This window comes from Mirounga leonina, unplaced genomic scaffold, assembly GCF_011800145.1.
Source record: "Mirounga leonina isolate KUSES-001 unplaced genomic scaffold, KU_Mleo_1.0 Mir_114, whole genome shotgun sequence".
NCBI lineage: Eukaryota > Metazoa > Chordata > Mammalia > Carnivora > Phocidae > Mirounga > Mirounga leonina.
The window spans coordinates 40,166,684-40,186,692 of record NW_023270265.1 but is presented as its reverse complement, the minus strand read 5'-3'; the positions used below and the strand labels follow the sequence as shown (position 1 = coordinate 40,186,692).

The following is a 20,009-nucleotide window of genomic DNA, read 5'->3' as shown; positions in this document are numbered from 1 at the left end:
ACATTCCTTTGTGCCTTGTCCCAGGCTCTATCTACCCACCCTGTGAGGAACCACTGTTCCGACATCTTTCGCTTCAGATGTACCTACCTGTTCTTGAACTTCACATGGATGGAATCTTCCTTCAGGTCTGGGGTCTTTTACTCAACACAGTGCTTCTGAGGTTCATTCATATTGTTGAGTGTATTGATACTTTGTTCCCTTTTTATTGCTGAGTACTGTTTCCTGGTCAGGCTATACCACACTTGGTTCCTCCATTCTACTGATGGATGTTTGGATCATTTCTAGTTTTTGGAGCTGACGAAAAACTGCTGTAAACATTCTGGAACAGATCTTTTTGTGGATGCATATGTACACTCACTTCTCACGTGTAGAATCCGGGTTGTGGCATTGCGGGGTCCCAGGGCAGGGATGCGTTCAGCTTGGGTGGAAATTGTGGGGCTGTGAAGGACAGCATGAGTCAGCCTGACCAGCCTCGGGACTGGGGGTTGGTGGTCACCCCGTTGGCCTGCAGTGGTTTCTGGGGGTGCGTCGTGATGGTGCGGGCCTCCTCTGGTCCAGGCAGGGGCTTCGTGGCCCTTTGGTGGAGATTCAGGTAGAAATCCTCAGCCAGCACATGGGTGCTCTGGGTCTTGGGACAGCAGAAGAGCCTGTGCTTCTTGAGCACCTGCTCTGGACCCAGCTCAGAGCTGGAATTTTCTTACAGGTCTTCCCTTGTATCTTCACACAGCCCTGTGAGGGGCAATAGTTGTTACCCACTTTGCAGCTGTGGAAACTGAGGCCCAGGACACAGTTCTGTCTGTGGCAGAGCTGGTGAGGGTGGAACGGGTGTCTTCCCAGGCCCGGCCAACTTCAGGTTTTCAATCCCATCCCCAACCCTGGAAGAGTAGCCCGGGGCTGTGGCGGGTTGGAGAGCAGTTGTGAGGGTCAGCTCCTCCCATGGGAATGACAGCGGTGGCGGAGTGGGTGGGGGAAGGACAGTGGGGCCTTTTCTCCCTGCCGACGGGTGCTTGAGCCAGGCCTGGGGGTGGCAGATGGCTTCCCAGATGGCAGAGAACAGTCCAGCTGGTGCAGGGGTTTGTGGGGACAGTAATGATGGGGCAGCGGTGAGGGGCTAAGGGAGGCGTCTGATGGGTTAACAAGCTAGATCTGATAGGCAGGGCAATAGAGAGCCACGGTAGGTGCTTGAGGCTTAGAGTAACCTGATGAAATTGGTGGTTCTGACATGATTCCAGGGGAGCAGCCTGGAGGCAGAGTGTGGGGCCCTCCGGGACTCTCTCCACAGCTCTCTGCCTTTGCCCATGCTGTTCCCTTTGCCTGGTGTTCTCTCCCCGTCTTGTTCACTCAGCAAACTTGCCCTTGAAGATGCCAGTCAAGCATCACCACCCTGGGACTGCCTCCCGTACCCCAATGCCCCTGTGGCACTTACCCCAGTGTCTAATAAAGAGTGCAAATAGAATTTTACAGTTTTCTTAATTACAATGTTTGAATTGAAATCATTCACCCTGTTTTGGCCTGATAATTCAGAGTTGGATTCTCATGAATTAAATATGCATGTGAGACATGTCCTCTGGACAAGACTCATGGCAGCCCAATGGGGATGGGGCAAAGGAGAGCACGGACAGACATGCAGGGTTTGAGGGGGACGGGGGCGCTGTTTCACGTGCACCCTAGTGGATGAACTTCCCAGGTAATGCTGAAGTGATTGCCCTGCAGAGTCCTGCTTCATCTTACAGTGATACCACACCTGGTTCATCCATTCTTTTATTGATGGATGTTTGGATTGCTTCCAGTTTTTGGTGATTATGAAAAAAAAGCTGCTGTGAATATTCTGGAACAGATCTTTTTTGTGGACGCCTGTATACGCTCCCTTCTCTTGAGTAGAATCTTAGTCATGGAGTTGCTGGGTCCTAGGGCAGGGATGTGTTCAGCTTGGGTAGAAATTCCCCACTGCATATTTGGCTTCTAGAATCTTCTTGTTCACTAACCCAGAATGTCCTCAACGTTGTGTCCACATCGTCAAGACCTTCTAGACTGGGTCTGTGGGGAGAGAGAGGCAGGGAGGCGACCTGTCCAGGTGTCCCTGTCACCAGCTCCCACTTTTCCTGTCGGGAGCATTCCTGTGGTCACTTCCATGAGTCACCGGCCAGAGGGGGAGGTCACTGCTCTGCGCTCGGACGTTCCGTCTCAGTGGGGGTGTGCCTGCCGTGAGTCAGGCCGGTCACTCTGTGTCTGGAGCGTTCTGCTCTGCAGAGGAGATGGCTGTTGATTAATTGAGTTCCAGAAGGAGCTGTTAAAGATAACAATGAAGTGTCAGAGAAGCTGCCGTGCACATGGTTGGGCTTAATGAAGCAGGCAGGCCTGCATCCTGGGAGGGACAGGCCTGTGGGACAACGGTAATAAAAAGCCACAGACAGACCACCTGGGCTTACAGATGCCCCAGTGGTCCTTCCTAGTCCCCAGCTTGGGCAGTTGGCCCTCTCCAGATGGTGTGTGCGGGGGTGCGAAGTCCCATTCCCTGGGCCTCAGTTCTGACCCACCCGGGCACTGCAGTGGCTGGGACAGGGGTCCTGGAGGCTGTGTGCCCACTCGTGCACATGCGACACACACGCTCTGGGGTGTGTGCGCAGCTGGGACCATCTGCGTGGCCTCCCTGTGGCTCCTAAACACAGAGTGTGCAGCATTTCCTGGGGATGCATGGAGTATATTCATATAGTGTATTAAGGCTCTACTCCCCTCATCAAAGCTGCTTGGTCTCAGGTGGGCCTTGAGATGCTTTGGGAGACACTCTGGGTCCCGTGGCTCGGAGTCTGGCCCTTGCTCCGTGGACTCGCCTGAGGAAGTGAGCCTCATTCCCCAGAAAGTACCTTTGCATGGCCTTTCTACTCCCTGGGAAAAGACTTTGAACAAATTTGGTCCTGGGGGAATTGTTCATTGGTTTTCTTTCTTTGTTTTGATCTCCCTCTCTAGCTCTGGATGTAGATATTCTATTTTAAATCCTTTCAAGAGGGAGTTTCTCTTGAAATTTTGCCATGCCTGCTTAACTTAGCAAAATTTAAAGTTAATATCTTAACCCAGTTTACTAATTCTTTCTTTGTATGAATGCCAATCCCTCATTGAAGGTTTTGTATAAAAAGAGTAAGAATGAGGGATTTTAAACTTAAAAAGTCTTTAAAAGTCTTGGAAAGGACTTTCTGTCCTTCCTGCTAACATGGAAATATTTGGCCACCATGTGAGCAATGTTCTGGGTACAGAGCCGGGCCACCAGTGCCGAGAGGGCATTTGGTTCCTGGGGGTGTCCAGCATCCTGGGGAGCTCCTTCTATGAGTCACCCCCTTGGAAGCCCCCCTGTCCGGGCTGCAGTGGATGGTTCACACACTTGCCTTCTCTTTTTCTCTATCTTCTGGAAGCAGCAATTTCTCAGGCAGGTTCCTGAACACCTACCAGCCCCAGGACCCTCGCTCAGTGGTGACGGCACATATAAGTAGCTACACAGAACAATGATCCAAGGCTGATGCAGTTTGCCCTCCTGACAAGATGGGGCGGTGACTTCAGCTGAGGGCTAGTTCCGGCCACAGGTTATTGGGCATCTTCTAGCATGGATTCCAGAACACCTCGAGCCTGCCTGTCTGCGGGGGGAGCCCCGACAAGTCGTCTGAGAGCGGCTCTCCATCAGGATGGAGCGTGGCCTTCGGTTCGGTCCAGCCTGCAGCTTCGGAGCATCTGGGGGGAAAGGGAAAACACAGCTGGTGGCTGGGGCGCCGGCCCTGCCCTGGGCCCGGGTTCACATGCTGCCAAAGAGCAGGGTGTCTGGGGAGAGGTTGGCGGCTGCCCAGGGATGGAGGGAGGGCGGGAGGGAGTGGTGGCCAGGGTGTGTGTGTGTGTGGGGGGGGTGACTAATGTCTACTTCCAGAGAGGAAGGCTGTGCTCCTGAGTGCAGGCGGGACGGGGGATAGTTTTCCTTACAGGGTGGTTTCCAGCAGCTCTTTGATTTTTTTTTTTTTTAATTGAGATTCACATATCATAAAAAAATTAACTTACCATAAAATCCACCATTTTAAAGTATACAATTTGGTGGCTCTTAGGACATCTGCAAGGTTGTGCAACCATCACCACTGTCAAATTCCAGAATTTTCATCACTCTGAAAAGAAGCTCGTGCCTGTTTGCAGGCCCTCCCCGATTCCCCCCCAACCTCGCAGCTCTCATTCCTCGCTGTGCAGTGTCACCAGCTGCCCCGGGTGCAGACTCTGGCCAGTCACGGAGTCCTGGAACCTCGCGGCTGGAGTGTGATGGAGCGAAGGAGCTCAGGCATTGGGGCAGGCACTCACTACTGTGTGATTTCAGGAAGATGCTTAACCTCTCTGTGCCATGGTTTCCTTCGCTGTCAAATGGGGCTAATAACGACTTACTTTCTACGTTTGTTTGTAAGGATAAAATGAGCCACCGTATAAATAATAATAGCTACACTTGTTAAGATCTTTGCCTGCAGCATTCTTATTTAATCCTTATCAACCCTGAGAGGTAAGAGCTATTATTATCCTCTTTAATACAGACAGAAAACAGAGCCACAGAGAAGTTTAGTCACTTGTTTAAGGTCGCACAGCTATGAATCAGTTTTTAGCAGCAAAGCATGGAAAACCTGACTTTGTCTTGTTTCCAGAAAAAGGAAATTAATTATAACTCTGAATAGAAAGTCCAGAAGCCCAGCAAGCCCCAAAGCAGGTTGATTTGGCAGCTCACGGACCCCATCAGGAACAGATGGAGGTTCTTTCGGTGGTATCTGCATCTCAGGCTGGTGGCAAGATGGTGCCCAGGGGCTCTTCCTCAGGGCACTGGCTTTAGAGTAAGAATATTTCTTTCCCCGAAGCCCCCAGGTGACTTTCCTTCATGCTCCATGGGCCCACACTGAGTCACACACCCATTCCCACTTCTGTCGTTGGTAAGGGGAGGGGGTTTGCCATGATCGGTTTCAATCATCCGGGATCAGCCCTGGGTCTGGGGAAAGGTCCCCCTCCGCCGCCTCCATGATAGTCATGTAAAATGGAGGTTTAGTTAAGAAGAACAAAATGGATTGTGGGTAGACACAGCAGGATCCACCAAGGCCAGTAAGTAACTGAGCTGGGATTTGGACCAGCCCTCCCCTGGGCTTCACCACATTGCAACACAGCCTCCACGCAGCTCCTGATGGGTAGTAAGTGCATAGTGAATCTAGGCAGAATGCATGAATCTATACAGTCTAGTTCCCACCTACCCCCGGTTTCTCCGACCCTCTGTTACTCTTCTACAATTGAGTGGTTGAACCCCTCTAGTGATGGGGAACTCAGTGCCTTACCAGCCATTTTACTTTTCTCATTTGACTACTAAGTGCCACGGCTACCTTTTAGAGTGCTCTCAGATGAATTAGAAAAAGATCTGCTCTGGGTGCAAAAATTGGGAAATGGTGCCTACTCTAGGTGATAGAGCTCTTCATTTCTTGGCTTCGGGTGGTACCTTTGTGGTACGAAAATGGCACCCCTGCCTATGGGTGGATGCAGCCCTGCTTGGGAGACATCCCTTCCCCTAACGTAGGCACCTTTGTGCCATGCACAGTGTCTCTTCTGTTAAGACACTCTCCAGAGGGGTTTGTAATGGGAAGTTCATGCTCGGGTTCCCCCGCTAGGGGTACACCTGGGCTAAGGGCACCCCTTCCTGCCTGGAGATGGTACAGCTCTCCCTCATCAGGAAGCCTCAGCTGTCTGTCTCCCCCACCCTCACCTCCTGTTCTGCCTCTCCCTCACCTCTCCCCAGGGACAGATGGCGAATGTTCGGGAGGTGAAGGATTCCACTGTGTGTGAGACCAGCGGGCCAGAATGGCTCTGTCTGTAACTTCAGTACAGTAAGCACCACTGTGGACTGAGCTGCCCCAGGGCTGTTCATGATGGAAACTGGGGAAGGCCAGGGTCTTCCCGGGGCCCAAGCAGGTAGCATCTTCTCCTTGGAGCGGGACAGAGCTTTTTCACTGACTTGTTCAGTTTTGAAGTGTGCTTCACTGTAGAGAACAGGAAAGCCTGCATTTCATTCCCTGGTGGGAGTGGGGCAGGTGGCCTCCCAGATTCTCCTCTGTCCTTCTGAACGTGCCGCTGGGGTGAGCAGATGGGCTGAGCAGTGAAGTCGGGATCAGGCAGTCTCTCTCACCCGTGGCAACAACAGCCCCGTTCCCATCGCTAAGAGTTTCCCTGAGGGTTCCATGTGCCAAGTTTCTGTCCAGTGGGTCTTTTTATCCTTGATTAACAAGCCTGGAAGCACCATTGAAAGGAAATGCATTAGCTGACTGCGCATCTGTGGGCACTCGGCCTGTCCCCTGGTGTAGACACATGGCCTACTTTGCAGCAGCCGTTGGACCTATTTGATGATGATGGTAATGAAATAAATAACATCTATAATTTACTGAGTGCTTGCCATGCACCAGGGTTTATAGGTATCATTTCATTCTGTCCTTAGAGCGACCCTATAAAATATATCACCATCATCATGATCCCCCCGCCCCCCAGTTTCCAGAAGAGAAAATCAAGGCTCTGAGAAATAAAGTAGCTCGCCCAAAGTCATGCATCTGGGAAGTGGCCATCCTGGGATTTGAACTCAAGCTTTCCTGACCCTGAACTTGTACCTTTAACTCCCATGTTATCAGCAGCCCCTCCCACGCCCTGATCTTTGGATTTGAAGAATTAAGGCTTTCAAGATGCAGAGCCCTAATGGACTTCAGAACCTAAAGAAGGAGGAGCTCCACAGTCTTCTGAGCCCAGAGGTGGAGCTAGCCAGCTGGGGCATGACAATGCCCTGTGATTGTGCCCTCCTGATTTTCCTCACGCTGTTTACTCACCTGTGAAATGGGTCACATCTCTCTTGTAGCTTCATCTATCATGAGTGGCACCTGTTGGAGACATGACATTGGGCACAGCGCAGGCATGCAGGCTCAGAGCTGGAGAACTCTGTGCAGCTGGGCGACATCCTGACAGCATGGGCTTCTTTCGTAACCTTCTGGGCCTTACTTTTCTCATCCATGGAATGGGAAGAATGACCACACCTCACAGCCCCCTCACACAGCAGGATTTCGTGAGTTACACCTCTAAAGCTCAGAGCTTGGCATGAAATTCACATTCGGTGATTGTTGACTAGGAGAGTTTTCCTGATAGATTTCTGGGTTTATACATTTCTAATAATTTCAAATTAATAATGTGAGTCTGAATAAACCTGTACAAGAGCCTGGAGTCAAAATTGTACCTAAATAGCTGATCCCAGGAAGGAATGCGGCAGATGGTGGGTGGGGCATTTATTTATTTCAGAGGGTTTCTCATGAATTATGTCCTTTGTTTATTGAAACATAGTGATAGAGGCCCTCCCACTTCACAGAGGGGGAAGGTGTGTCCAGAGAGAGGTGAACGTTCACACCTACGGGTTCTCCAGCTACCCAGCCCGCCCAAAGTCTGCATCATCAGCGGGAGCCGTTTGTTTTCCTTACATCCCTCTATGAACAACAGCCAAAGAGCCAACTCTGGCTTTGCCCTTCCTCTTCCTAAGCTGTCCTGGTTCTGAGGAGACCTGCCCCTGGGCTCTGCGGCCCGAGCTGGTGGCCCTCTCTGCCCCCTCTATTTGCTCTTGTTTTGTTCATTTGAATCACGATCCAGTATGGTCCGTGCATTGCAATGACTGGAGTCGTGATGTCTCTTAAGTGTCTTAAGCTGTAGGAGTCAGTCTCTGGGGCTGATCAGGATGACACAGGAACTCACTAGAAATGCAAGTTTTCAGTGGTCCCAGACCTGTCAGAGTAGAAACAGAATCTCTCACAGGAATGACTTGGCTTGAGAATGCGGTAAGACGGAAGGGAGGAGTCTAGGAGCTCTAGCTGGGAGCCATGGTGGTTGCACTGACCAAAGGGGACGTCTAAGGAGAGAGGCAGGTCTGGGTGCTTTGAGAGCTGACCACACATTGTTAGAGGTAGGTAACTTAGCACATGTATTACTAATATTCTGACTGAGAGGGGTCAATGCCTCTGTTGGGAAAGACCTCTGTAATCCTCCAAATCTGTGGATAGTCACTGAATCCACTTTTGGGTGTACATAGAAACATCCATCTGTTTGTCTACCCATCCATCTACCCATCCATCCGCCCATCCATCTATCCACCCAACTATCCATCCTTTTATCCGTCCACTCAACGGTCCATCCACCTACCTATCCACCCACCCATCTATCCACCCATCTATCCCTTCTTTTATCTATCCATCCATTCTTTTATCTATCCATCCATCTGCCTACTCAACATTTATTGAATGCCTGTGACATGTCAGGAGCTGAGGAATCAGAGAGGAAGTGAAACATAGCCCTGCTCAGATGAGCCCAAGGTCCATGGAACAGAAGCCAGGGGGACAGAAGTATCTTAATACTGTATGGGGTGATCTGGTGGAGCCCCTCCAAATGCTGGGTTCCAGGGGTCAGGGCCGTGAGGTTGTTGGATGTAATTCATGAAGGTTGTGGGAAGAACTGTTGGTCTAGAAACCATTTCCTCACCTCCCCTAGCAGTGGTCTGGACACACATGTGCATGTGAGACCCCCGCCCCAACCATGGTCTGGGGTTGCAGGGACTTGTGGGGCTCACTGTCTCTCAGGAAATCCAGCTGTTCCAGTTCTCCCTCGTTGGGGCACCTCATCTCCTGAACCATCCCAGGGAGTAGATAACTGGAAGATGCTGCCCAGTGTCAGGATGGGCCTGGTGCGGCCCCCTACTCTCAGCTAGGCTTGGTGCTGTGGCTTCTGCCACTATAAATACTTATTTCCATAATTATTATTTAGCATCTGGAGAGCAGCTATTTTACACTTGGTGTTCTTTGTAGCCAGAAGGGCCTTCCAGTTCACGCCAATAAAATTTCCATTTACTCTGGACATCAACCATGGTGATTAAAAAAAAAAAAAAAAACCCATAAATTATTTACTGAAATGGAAGTTCAGCTTACAGTAATAATGCATTAGTTCAGCTAGCCATGAAGCCTGTTATAGGGTAATAAAAATTTTTTATTTTCCTTCTTAAAAGATTTTTGCCCGTAACCTACACATGACCTTGAGCTGATCAATTTTCAAAGATGACAGTGCAGGGAAGGCATATAAGGAGAGAGAGAGAAAGGGAGAGCTTTTCTCAAATAGCCTGATTTTAGGCAATTGTCAGCAAATACCTGTTATCTCACAGCTAGGAGGGGAAAGAAATGAAAATATATATTGCATTTTTTAAATCATAAGGACCAGACCTTAAAAATCCTTTTGAAATCCACCATTTATTTGATAGATACATAAATCTGACAGCTGGAAAGAAGGCCTATTCGGAAAAGCTGGGGCGTCACCATTGTTGAGACCACTTGTCATTTCACATGAGGCTAGAGCCTTGTGGGAGAAAGTCAGCCCAAGGGTTCTGTCTTCATTTTTTTAAAATGTTGTATTTATGGAGCAGGATCAGTTTTATGTATCTCAGAAAGTCTACAATTCTGTGCTCACGGCCATTTGCTGACTAATGTCTCCAGCAGAGAACGACAAGCAAGTTCATGAATTACGGCTGGCTTTGACGTTTCTTATCAAGAGTGTTTTTTTATTTTAAGAACCTCTGCTTTGATTAAAGCCATTAGAACCAGGAGCAAATAAAAACGTGTCTGATTTTCACATGTCTGGCATTTTATAACAGGAGCCCGGACGAAACCTGTCTTAATTCTCACAACCCTAAGGCGAGTGATGAGTATTAACCTAGTAAGTTCAACTAGTTTCGCCTCCATTATCTGGTTTGGGGTTCTAAAAAAAAATCCTGTGGCAGGAGACTTGTTGGTTGAGTCGGACTTTTACTTATTTATATCCTCTACTTCGATTCAAAGATATTTTCAATACCCCTCTTTGCTGCAAAAATTATTCTAAAAGTGACTTGGTTGAAGAATGTGTTGGAAGGTGGGTTCTGGGTTGAGTGAACCTAGAAAAATCCGTATCAAATTATTTTTATATTCCCACAAACTAAAAAAGAAACCCAACTGCATAGTAAATACACAAGACAGAAGTGATGTAAAATTATCTGAAATGAATAACAAAGGAGACCGGACAGTTGTTTTCTGTTGGTTTACTAGAACGCTTCAGGGTCTCTTTCTCCTCAGCTTGACCATGGTTCTGTGGCTGATTGTTTGCATTCTTGAAATGTTCGGTGTTTTTCTGATTCTGTGATGTGAAATCATGAGATCCCTCTGTGTTACCACACTTCAGGGGGACATAGGGCTGGACATGGAAGATGCTGTGAGTGTCTATTTAATGTAGCTGGAACAGTGGAGTAGGTATTTCTTAGAACTCCCAGGTCCCTCAGCTCTGCCCTTGATGACACTTTCTGGTGGAGTATTTTTCTTTAATCTCTGATTTGCCACTCATGGGTCTCAGTTCAATTTCCATCAGCTTCCTTTCTGGCCCCCAAGCCTGCACTCTAAAAATGTCTATCCTTGTTGGGCCTTTCACTTTGCCTTGTTTGTCCATCCCCCATGTGCTCAGGCCCTCTGTCCTTGAACTGGAATATCATGTAGGTGGGTGTATTCACGGGGCAGATGTTACTGTATTGGCTTTCATTGTCCACAGTTAGTGACAGTTGTTATTTCTTACTGTGGATTATGGCCGATGTGGAAGCGGTCGGTAGCCAGGCAGGACACGCAGTAGGTACCTTGTGCATATAGAAATTCCATATATCAACTTTTTTCTGTTGTCTATTATCTCAGATCTGTCAAATATCCATAGATCAATAGATAATATTCCATTGACCCCATTGTGTTTATTCCTAATTAATTACCTATTGAATGAGAGCTCTCTGGCTTGGTTGAGATGATTAGCATGCTAGAAATTGCCCATACCCCTCAGGGCCTGAAATAGCCTTTTCCATATTGTTTCCCCTATGAATTTTTGAGCACCACTTGGACATCCTAAATAGTTAGCTAATAGAACAAAGTTGTCAGTCCTGGCTCTGTGTATTCCTGTGCGGGATTGGTACACCTTAACTGGTGAGTTATCTTTGATTTGGGATATGTAGAGCTCTAGATGTGGGTGTGTATGATATGCATGCATCTATAAAAATGTTACTCCTCCATGCTTCTATGCAAATCAGTTTTAAAGTATCACATGGTACAGCTGCATTTTTACTTCTGATGGAGGAAGTCCATGAGGGTTAATTGCCTCTAGGCCTGGCTAAGTGATCAGCAAGGGATTGGGTGAGGGAGGGACAGAGAGAATCAAGAAAATCCTTGGTTCTTGTCCTCACATATCCTGGAGTCCTCTGGGGGCCCAAGGCATGTGTTCAACGTGTGGCCCAACACATGCTCTTTTGCGAGTCAGTGGGACGTGCTCTGAGAAGAGCTGAGTGATGGGATAATTAGAACCAAGCAGACAGCAGGGTGGATGGTTTGTCTGCAGATAATAGCTTGTTTGCTAATTGCCAACACCAGATTTACTGGGCAATTAGACATTTGGTGTCTTCCAAGACCTTCTGTGCAAATGTGGACACATGGCCGTGGGCCTTGCAGGTAGCAGGTGGAGGGAAGGTGGCTCCCACTGCTGGATGGCATCTCTCTGCAGGCTGCCCAAGGGGCCGTGGGCAGGGCAGACTTCTTGCCAACAGGTGGGAAAGACCATCTGGCTGGGCTCCCTGGCAGAGAGGCTGGACTCCCCCTACTTTATGGAAGGGGGTGCCCTTAGCTGGGAGATTCGCAAAGAGAGTGGACTTCAGCAGGCTGGGCCAGGAGCTGGGCTTACGTCTCTGTTCTCTTTTCAAGAGCACCAAGCCATGGGTGCTCCTAGGAATCAGAAATTGCTCTCCCTCTAAGATGAGCAAGTTGAGTTTTTTTAAGGAAAAATTTCATATTTTGATAAAGTATATATAACATAAAATTTGCCCTTTTGATCATTTTTAAGTGTACAGATCAGGAGCATTAATTGCATTCACAGTGTTGTGCAACCACCATCACTACTATTTCCAGACCCTTGACCTCACTCAGAATAGAAACTCAGCATTCCCATTCCTTCCTCCTCCCTCCCAGCCCCTGGAAACCTCTAATCTACTTTCTATCTCTATGAACTTGCCTATTTTAGATATTTCATGTACGTGGGATTATACAATACTTGTCCTTTTGTGTCCAGCTCATTTTACTTGGCGTATTGTTCTCTAGGTTCATCCATATGGTAGCGTGTAAAAGAACTTCTTTCCTTTTTACATCTGAGTAATATTCCATTGTATGGACACACCACATTTTGTTTACTCATCTGTTGATGGAGACTTGGCCTGTGTCCACTTTTTGGTTATTATGAATAATATCACAGTGAACGTGCACATACAAGTGTCTGAATCCCTCTTTTCAGTTCTTTTGGGTAGACGCCTAGGCATGGAATTGCTGGGTCATATGGTAATTCTATATTTGACTTTTTGAGGAAGCACTAAACTGTTTTCCATAGCAGCTGTACCATTTTGCACTCCCACCGGATATCTACAAGGGTTCCAGTGTCTCCATATTCTTGCCAACATCTGTTCTTTCTTTCTTTTTTTTTTTATAGCCACCATCTTAGTGGGTGTGAAGCCGTAACTCATTGTGGTTTTGATTTGCATTTCTCTAATAACTAATGATGTTAAACATCTTTCCACATGCTTATTGGCCATTTGTGTGTCTTCTTTGGAGAAATGTCTGGTGAAGTCCTTTGCCCAGCAAGTTGGTTTCGGACCTCTGTACGGACTCGCCTCTCCGTGTTTCTCCCAGGGGTTGGAACTAGAGCCTTTCCAGGAGGAGGGAGTCCAGATGCCTACAGAGAGTGGGGGTGGCTGTGCAGATTCAAAGGCTCACAATCACCCTTTCGTGATTCATTTCATTCCCTCAGCCCATTTGGCACCCAGGGTAATGATGCTATTTGAGTTCTCATCGAGCAGGAAAACACAAAAACCAGTAAGTGTGTGGGATTAACCAAAGCGATGTGGCAGCAGGGGCAGATGGGGCCACTGCTATACTCCCTTAGAAGCAGACAGGCCTTTCTCAGACACCTTGCACCCTCTGGGTTTCCTTGACCACCGGTGTGTTTTAGCAAACTACCCATTCCTTCCTACCAGGTAGTAGGCTGTGTGCTAGATGGAGCTGTATTTGCAGAGAATCCCAGTCAGCGCCCGGGATTTGTGGGTGCCCAGGGTCACTCACCGTCGGTGCTCCGCTGCTTGCCGGCCCTGCCAGTCCTGGGCGGTGGGCAGGGAGGCCAGCGTGGAGCTTCCAGCGGGGACAGTGTGACTTCTCCCTGGGTGCTCATTCCTGGGGGAGGGCCACCGGGTCCTGGCAAGGTGTCAGGACAAATGTCAGCGCCTGCGTAACTGTGAGATTAGCAGGGCAATCGATACAATGATGTTCAGGCAGCTTTGCTATTGGCTCTTCTCTGGTTTGACCTCATGTCTGTTGTGGGGCCCGAGGCGCGGGGTCCGGGGATGCTGAGCTACCTGACTTTCTGCCATGGTTTTTCTTACTGGATGTCAAGAGCCATCAGGATCACTGAAGAGAGAGGAGTTTCCCACATTGTGATGCAGCCTTCTGCCAGAGGGAGGGAGGAGGTGATGTGTCCACTAAGCAAGGAAGTTCTTTCTGGAAGCTGTATTCTTGTCCTTTTTTCCTATAATAGGGCTTGTTGATCTGTAGGGTAGGGCAAGGAACCTGGAATATCTTCCAAAAAAATGCACACAAACATTTGCTCAGGTGGCTACAGGTTCCTCTGGTCCATCGTGGTGCCCAGGTGAGGGTCTGGCCCTTTAGAGAGCACAAGCCTGGAGGTGAGGCATGTGGGGATCGGGCAGTGTCTCTGCGAAGTGGGAGTTGGGTGGGACGTAGTGAGAGGCCTGGTGGTCACGGGGAGAGAAAGAGTGTTTCATTTGGTCGTTCTAAATACCAAACACAAGGGAGTGCCAGAACAGACAGACTACGTGTGTGGCGGGGTTCAGGCTTCCAGGCGACAGCAGCACCTGCCCATAGCAGGAAGCCCCACGGCTCATTCCTGCCCCCAGGCTCAGCCCACACTGCTTCTAAGGAGGGCCTCTGTCTTTCCTTTCAGAAACAGCCCCCACGTCTGCATATTCCTCTCCAGCCCGGAGTCTGGGGGACACAGGAATCACGCCGCTGTCCCCTTCCCATATCGTGGTAAGAAATGTGTATCTATGTGCTGACGATCTTTGCTTTCTGGATCTGCTCTCACGAGCCAGGCTGCTGGGCAGCCCCTCACCTTCGTGGGTGGGGAGTACATGGTCCCGGGACTAGTCCTGTGAGCCCACCAAGCCCCTTCCCCACCCTCGGCCTGAGAAGGCTTTTTGTGGTGTGGCTGGTGCTTCCGGAGCTGTTGGCTTGGGTGCATTAGCAGGTGCATTTGGAGGCTGAGGGCCCAGAGACAGCGAGGCGTCCCTTTGGAAGGGAGCAGCCACCTCTGGCCGGGGCATCGGTGAAATGCAGCGGCTTTTTGACTGCAGTTAACTGCCCGGTCTGCAAGCCTGTGGCTGGGCTGGCTTCTGCATCAGCTGGCCCGGGAGAGAAGGCCTGGATGGGGAGGGGGCTGCAGACTGGGCATTTGTTCCCACCCTACCCCTCAATGAGAAGATGGATTTTTTGTGGGGCAGCTGTTCAAGGGATTTACACATAGCCGACCAGAGAAAAGTCCCCGGGGAGGGGTGGCTTTGCAGGAGGGGGCACCAGCTTGTCCTGGTTTTCCTGGAACTGGCTGGGTTTCACCTCACTCGGTGTCCCGGAACTCCATCAGTCCTGGGAGACTGGGAGGCTGGCCTCCTCTGGCCTGGTCCTCACACTGCGGGTTTCCAGACGGCGCCCTGAGGGGTCCCTCCTGTAGGAGCTTCGGGGTCACCTCGGGGTGTGTGGGGAGTGGGGGGCAGTGTGAGGAGAGGCCAGATGGATTGGGCTCTCACCCCCTGCTCTAAGCAGTACACTTCAAGCCCGACATTGATTGGTTTATAATGTGAAGTTCTGTGGATATAAAAAAAAGTCTATACTGCTTAACAAACAAACAAACAAACAAACAAACAAACAAACAAAGGTTTGGAAACCTGGAATGGCCTGACTCACTTGCCTGATGTTGAGGAAAGGCTCTGGCCCCTGAAGGGACAGGACTTGGTAGGATCGCATGGCCAGGGCCCCTGGCATGCAGAGCCCTCCTCCCACTCACAACACGCCTGAGCAGGTGGAGTGGTCACTGGGGCTGTGGCAGGGCCACAGCTGGTAAGGCATTCTGGACAGTGTCTGCACAGGAGTTCGGGGAGGGCGGTGAGGGAAGGATTGTGTCACTCGAGGAACCACTGGGCTTCCAGACTGGATGGACTTTCCACAATTAGTCGTGTTCATAAGCAGTTGATAAAGGCGGGGGCAGGCTGTGGGCAGGTGCCTTCTCGCTGGCAGCCTGGCCCTCCATTTCTCCTTGAGCCACCATGTGGGGGCTGAGGCTGGCCTGGCCTCTCTGTAGGGCTCACCACGCGGCACACTTGAGCCAGAGTTCTGTCTGTAGGGGGTGCACAGCTGGGCAGGCGGGAAGGCCAGGCTCGGCCACCCCCACCCACCCCTCATGCCTTACTCCGAACACCCGCAGAATGATGCTGACCCAAACGTCTCAGAGCAGCAGATGTTTCTGGTGGTGGTGGCCATTGACTTTGGAACCACGTCCAGTGGCTATGCCTACAGCTTCGCCAAGGAGCCAGAATGTATCCACGTGATGAGGTGAGTGCTGTGGGTGCGGAGGGCCGTGTGTGGGCACCAGTCACTGTACCTGTGGAGACTTGGAGGAGGGCCCTGGGGGAGGGGAGGGGGTTCGTTTAAGAAGCGGGTGAATGGCATTTAGTAGGCGGGTCCTAGATTCTGGCCCAGCTCAGCCCAAACCCCCTGTGCCCCTTTTGGGTAAACCATTCTCATCTCTGGGCTCCAGGTTCCTGGTCTGTAAAAGCATTGCTTTAATTCTGACTCAGTGGGTCTGGGGAAGGGCCTGGACAGTGTGTTTGAAACCTGGCCTGGGTTATTCTAGCATGCATCCCGGGGAAGAGGTACTGACGTGTAGGGTATTTGTGCTGGAGGAGGTCCAGGCGTCAGCTCGGCCACGTACTGTGTGACCCTTGCAACTGCTGGACCTTCTAAACCTCAGTTTCCTCATCTGTGAAATGGAGGTAGTGGCAATGTCTGTCTCACAGAGTGTGTGTGCGTATGAAATGAGATTTCCTGCCAAGCTTAGTACATAGTAAAGTGTAAGCAGGGAAGGTGCTAGTCCTTAAGTGAGAGTAACCAGAAAGCAGAGTGGGGTGAATTTCAGGGTCACCCTGAAGTTGCCCGGGGTCTCTTGGGACATACTCTGTGCTCAGGACACTGCTGCCCTCCTCCACCTCGCTCCGCCATGCACACAGCAGCCTAAAACCGCTCTCTTGTCCTCCCCATCCACGCGTGACGGGCTGTCTGTGAGGACTCTGGTCTACCCTGGCCCCCACGCGCGCTCCGGCTCTGGTGCGGGGCTCTCCCGCAGAGTCTGTGGCCCCTCAAAGCTTTGGGGGCCAGGCGTTTATCACTCTGATTTTCCAAATCCAAGGACGGCTCTGAAGATAGATTGTGATGGGTTTTGCAACTCCTTTACCTGGCAACTGTGGAATTTAGTTATGGCTCCCAGAGTAAGATCTTACGCATTTTTGCAGTATGCTGCTTAAAACATAAGTCATAATAAAAGTGACCCCCCCACCCCAATCTTGGCTTGGATGTCCTAAGAGGCTCCAGAGCCCCGTGGGTGTCATATCTTCAGGAAATAATGGAAAGCCAGTTCTGGTAGAGAGCCCCGATGACAGCAGAGCCCTCTTGTCTAGTCGCCACCAGGATTCTGCATCTGGGTAGCTAGATACCTGCTGCGAGGTCTGCTCTGCCGTCCCCAGGGATGGAAACCCCGAAGGGAGAAGAGCATGCTGTAAAAAGCTAGACTTCTCCATAGTTGTTTTGAGAAATGTTATTTCGAAGGGATCGTCTTGCAGTGAAATTGAAAAAAAAAAAAATGAAGAGCAGACATAATACTGAGATTGCTTGGGAGGGATCCACACAGTATCAGCAGCGCTCAGGCCTCTAGAGAGATCATCTCTGTTCTTGTAGAGAGTTTGGAGGGAGGCCCTACCTGGATTTTAGTTCAATCAGAACATGTTAACCTTGATACAGACTGACACAGTTATGGTTGAGAAAATTCAATTTTTTTGTATGTATTTTAATAGGAATGAAGGAATAAAAATTGGAAGGGAAATAACTCAGGAGGTTCATCGCCTAGTGAAAATGTCAGTTGTTAATGGGAACAGAAAGTCCATTTGTGAGTGGTCATGTGGGGAGTGCCCAGGTGCCCGGCGTCTGGGGTGGTGAGCATCCCTGGGTCTCAGTGCACTCATCATGGGGACTTTGGCTCCGTGGGTAGAAGCCTGCATCTTGATGGAGCTTGACTGGGGAACCTGCCAGGGATGATTCCAGACCCAGCTGTGTGGCAAATCCAGGTTGGCTCTCCACCTGGATTGTGATGGTCCCACCGAAGCTTAATGGTGCTATGTTGGGAGCAGGTGTGAGCTCAGCCACCCTCCCAGCAGGCCAGGGAGAGGCGTGCTTCCTCTAGTACAACGTGTCGCCACCAGAGGCTTCTCGTGGTGGTCCCGTGGCTAGTGGCAGCACGGGAGCATGCTGCAGAGTCAGAACCTGGGAAAGAAGAGAGCATCCTGGCCACCTTGGCAGATGCGGCTTCTCCTCTCTTCCAGAGGAGGGGAGGCACCAAGTCACTTGCCTTCTTCACTCTCCTTCCTATTCTCCTTTCTACCTAAGAGAAGGAAGGAAGCTTCCCTGGGGCTCCACCTACTCCCTGCCCCACTCCTTTACCCCCCCATGAGCTCCAGGATGGACTCCCATGGTCTCCGCCAATCTGTCCATACTCACCTCTCTCCTCTTCTGGGGCCTCTTCAGCACTCAGCCTTGCAGGAATAGTCCTTTCCCACCTCCCTGTTCCCATCAGGGCTCTCCTGCCTCCTTGTCACCGTGGCTGTCATCCTGGTATGGAGGCACCCAAGTCTGTCTCTCCTCCTGGATCTCTCCTGTGAACCCCAGGCTTCCATCTCCAGCCCCCTCCTGGGAGTTCAGTGCCAGCAGGTTCACCTGGAGTTCCCTCGTTCCCTGCAGTCTCCTTGGTTAACCAGGGCTCCAGGTTTCTGGGAAGGGGGCTTTCTCCTCTGGGCTCCCAAGTGGGGGCCTCTGGTGCCTTGGCTCCTGCTCACACCATGGCCATTTGGCTTGGTTCTCCCTCGGGATGGCTCATCCTCCTCCATCCCTTTCCTCTGCCCTTGTTTAAGGCCCCTTGCCTCTGCTCCCAGATGAGGCCTGAGGCTCCTCCTCAGCCTCCTGGCTTCCTGTCTAGTTCAGTGTGCTCTGGTCAACCCCAGCTCTGATTCTGCCATGCCCCTGCCCTCCAACCTTTAGTGGCCTCCTGTTACTCACTCATTAATTCTCTCCCTTCCCAGGGTTCTCTTCAGCCTGGTTCCATACACCTTCCCAATCTTATTTCTCACACTTCCCATTTATACACTCCTTCTCCACCCAAGCCAATCACTTAGCATCCCCGCACAAACCCCATGTTCTCCTACCTCTGAGCAGCCTGCAGTGCCCTTCCATCCTTCAAGATCCTGGCAGCTCTGTGTCAGTCCTTCGAGTCTCTCCTTAGCCCTGCATTCCTCCCCTTGCCCTACCATCCGGCACCTCTGCCTTCTCTGACCCCTAGGGCATTTCTTGGGTCCCTCGTTCCCATGTGATAAGGCAGGTATTTATGTATTTGTTTATACCCTACCTTGTCTTAGAGAGGACACAAGTCGGCTATACATTTGTTTTGAGGGCTTGCAAATTAAAAAAAAGACCCCGCCCCCCACAAAAAGACATAACCTCCTAGGTTGTGAGTTATTTGAAGGCAGAGACATAAAGGTTTCGTGTCTGTGTCGCCAGCACCTGGCACACAGTAGGTGCTTAGTGAACATGGAGTGGATGGTCAAAGCAGACCTCGTTCCTGAGCAAGACCCTGGTGCTTGCCCCTTTCCTTCTTCTCTCTGACTGAAGTCGGGTCTCTGATCACCACTCAACCAACAGAACCAGAGTGCACCTGTCGCGGCTCCCGTGAGCACCCACATCCGTAAGAATCATGCACACAGTAGGTGCTCCAGTCAGTGCCGCCTGAACTAGGATTATGAAGGAAGGTTCTCATAACCTCTGCCTTTCCTTGATGTCAGGCGATGGGAAGGGGGCGACCCTGGGGTGTCCAACCAGAAGACTCCGACCACTATCTTGTTGACTCCGGAGAGGAAATTCCACAGCTTTGGGTATGCCGCCAGGGACTTCTACCATGATCTGGATCCCAACGAGGCCAAGCAGTGGCTGTACCTGGAGAAGTTCAAGATGAAGCTGCATACCACGGGGGTAAGCGAGCCTCTCCCTGGCCCCAAGTCCTCCGCATTGGAGAGCCAAGGTTCCTCCAGCCCCGAGGTCTTCCCAACCCAGGAAACCCTCAGGCTTCTCCTGAGTAGAAAGTAACATCCATTTGCCTTGATTTTAGAAGCAACCTGGAGCACACAACACTTTTGCGGAATACACGGCACTTTCTGATACACACATGGGCAGGGAGATATTCAGAATATTTAACAACGTGTGTGCCTTGGCAACTGACCGGTCAGAGTGGACGCTGGCTGGAGCCCCGGCCGAGGGGGCTGGGGGCTCCCTGCTATGCCAGGAGATCCCTCTGCAGTTGCTGGGTTGTTGGGAGATCCGGGGATTCTGAAGGCAGGCCTTGGGGGCCGGGGGCAATTGGGGGACCCAGGGCAGTGGCGATTAGCTAACAAGTTTAGAAGTAAACCTGTGTGGGGAAGTGGTAGCTCAGGAAATCAGGTGCCCAATTTATTGGAGGCTCAACTCCCAGCATGCCAGTGT

General features: G+C 50.7%; 1 protein-coding gene across 3 annotated transcripts in view; it reads left to right on the top strand.

Moving 5' to 3' along the window:
- The window catches only part of HSPA12A (heat shock protein family A (Hsp70) member 12A), a 61,678-nt gene that overhangs the window by 14,801 nt on the left and 26,868 nt on the right, over positions 1–20,009 (top strand). For all 3 annotated transcript variants that reach the window (XM_035029859.1, XM_035029863.1, XM_035029851.1), the window contains exons 2-4: positions 14,107–14,192; positions 15,640–15,767; positions 19,316–19,502. In XM_035029859.1, coding sequence (XP_034885750.1) covers positions 14,107–14,192; positions 15,640–15,767; positions 19,316–19,502 — 401 coding nt within the window. The remainder of the gene's footprint in view (positions 1–14,106; positions 14,193–15,639; positions 15,768–19,315; positions 19,503–20,009) is intronic.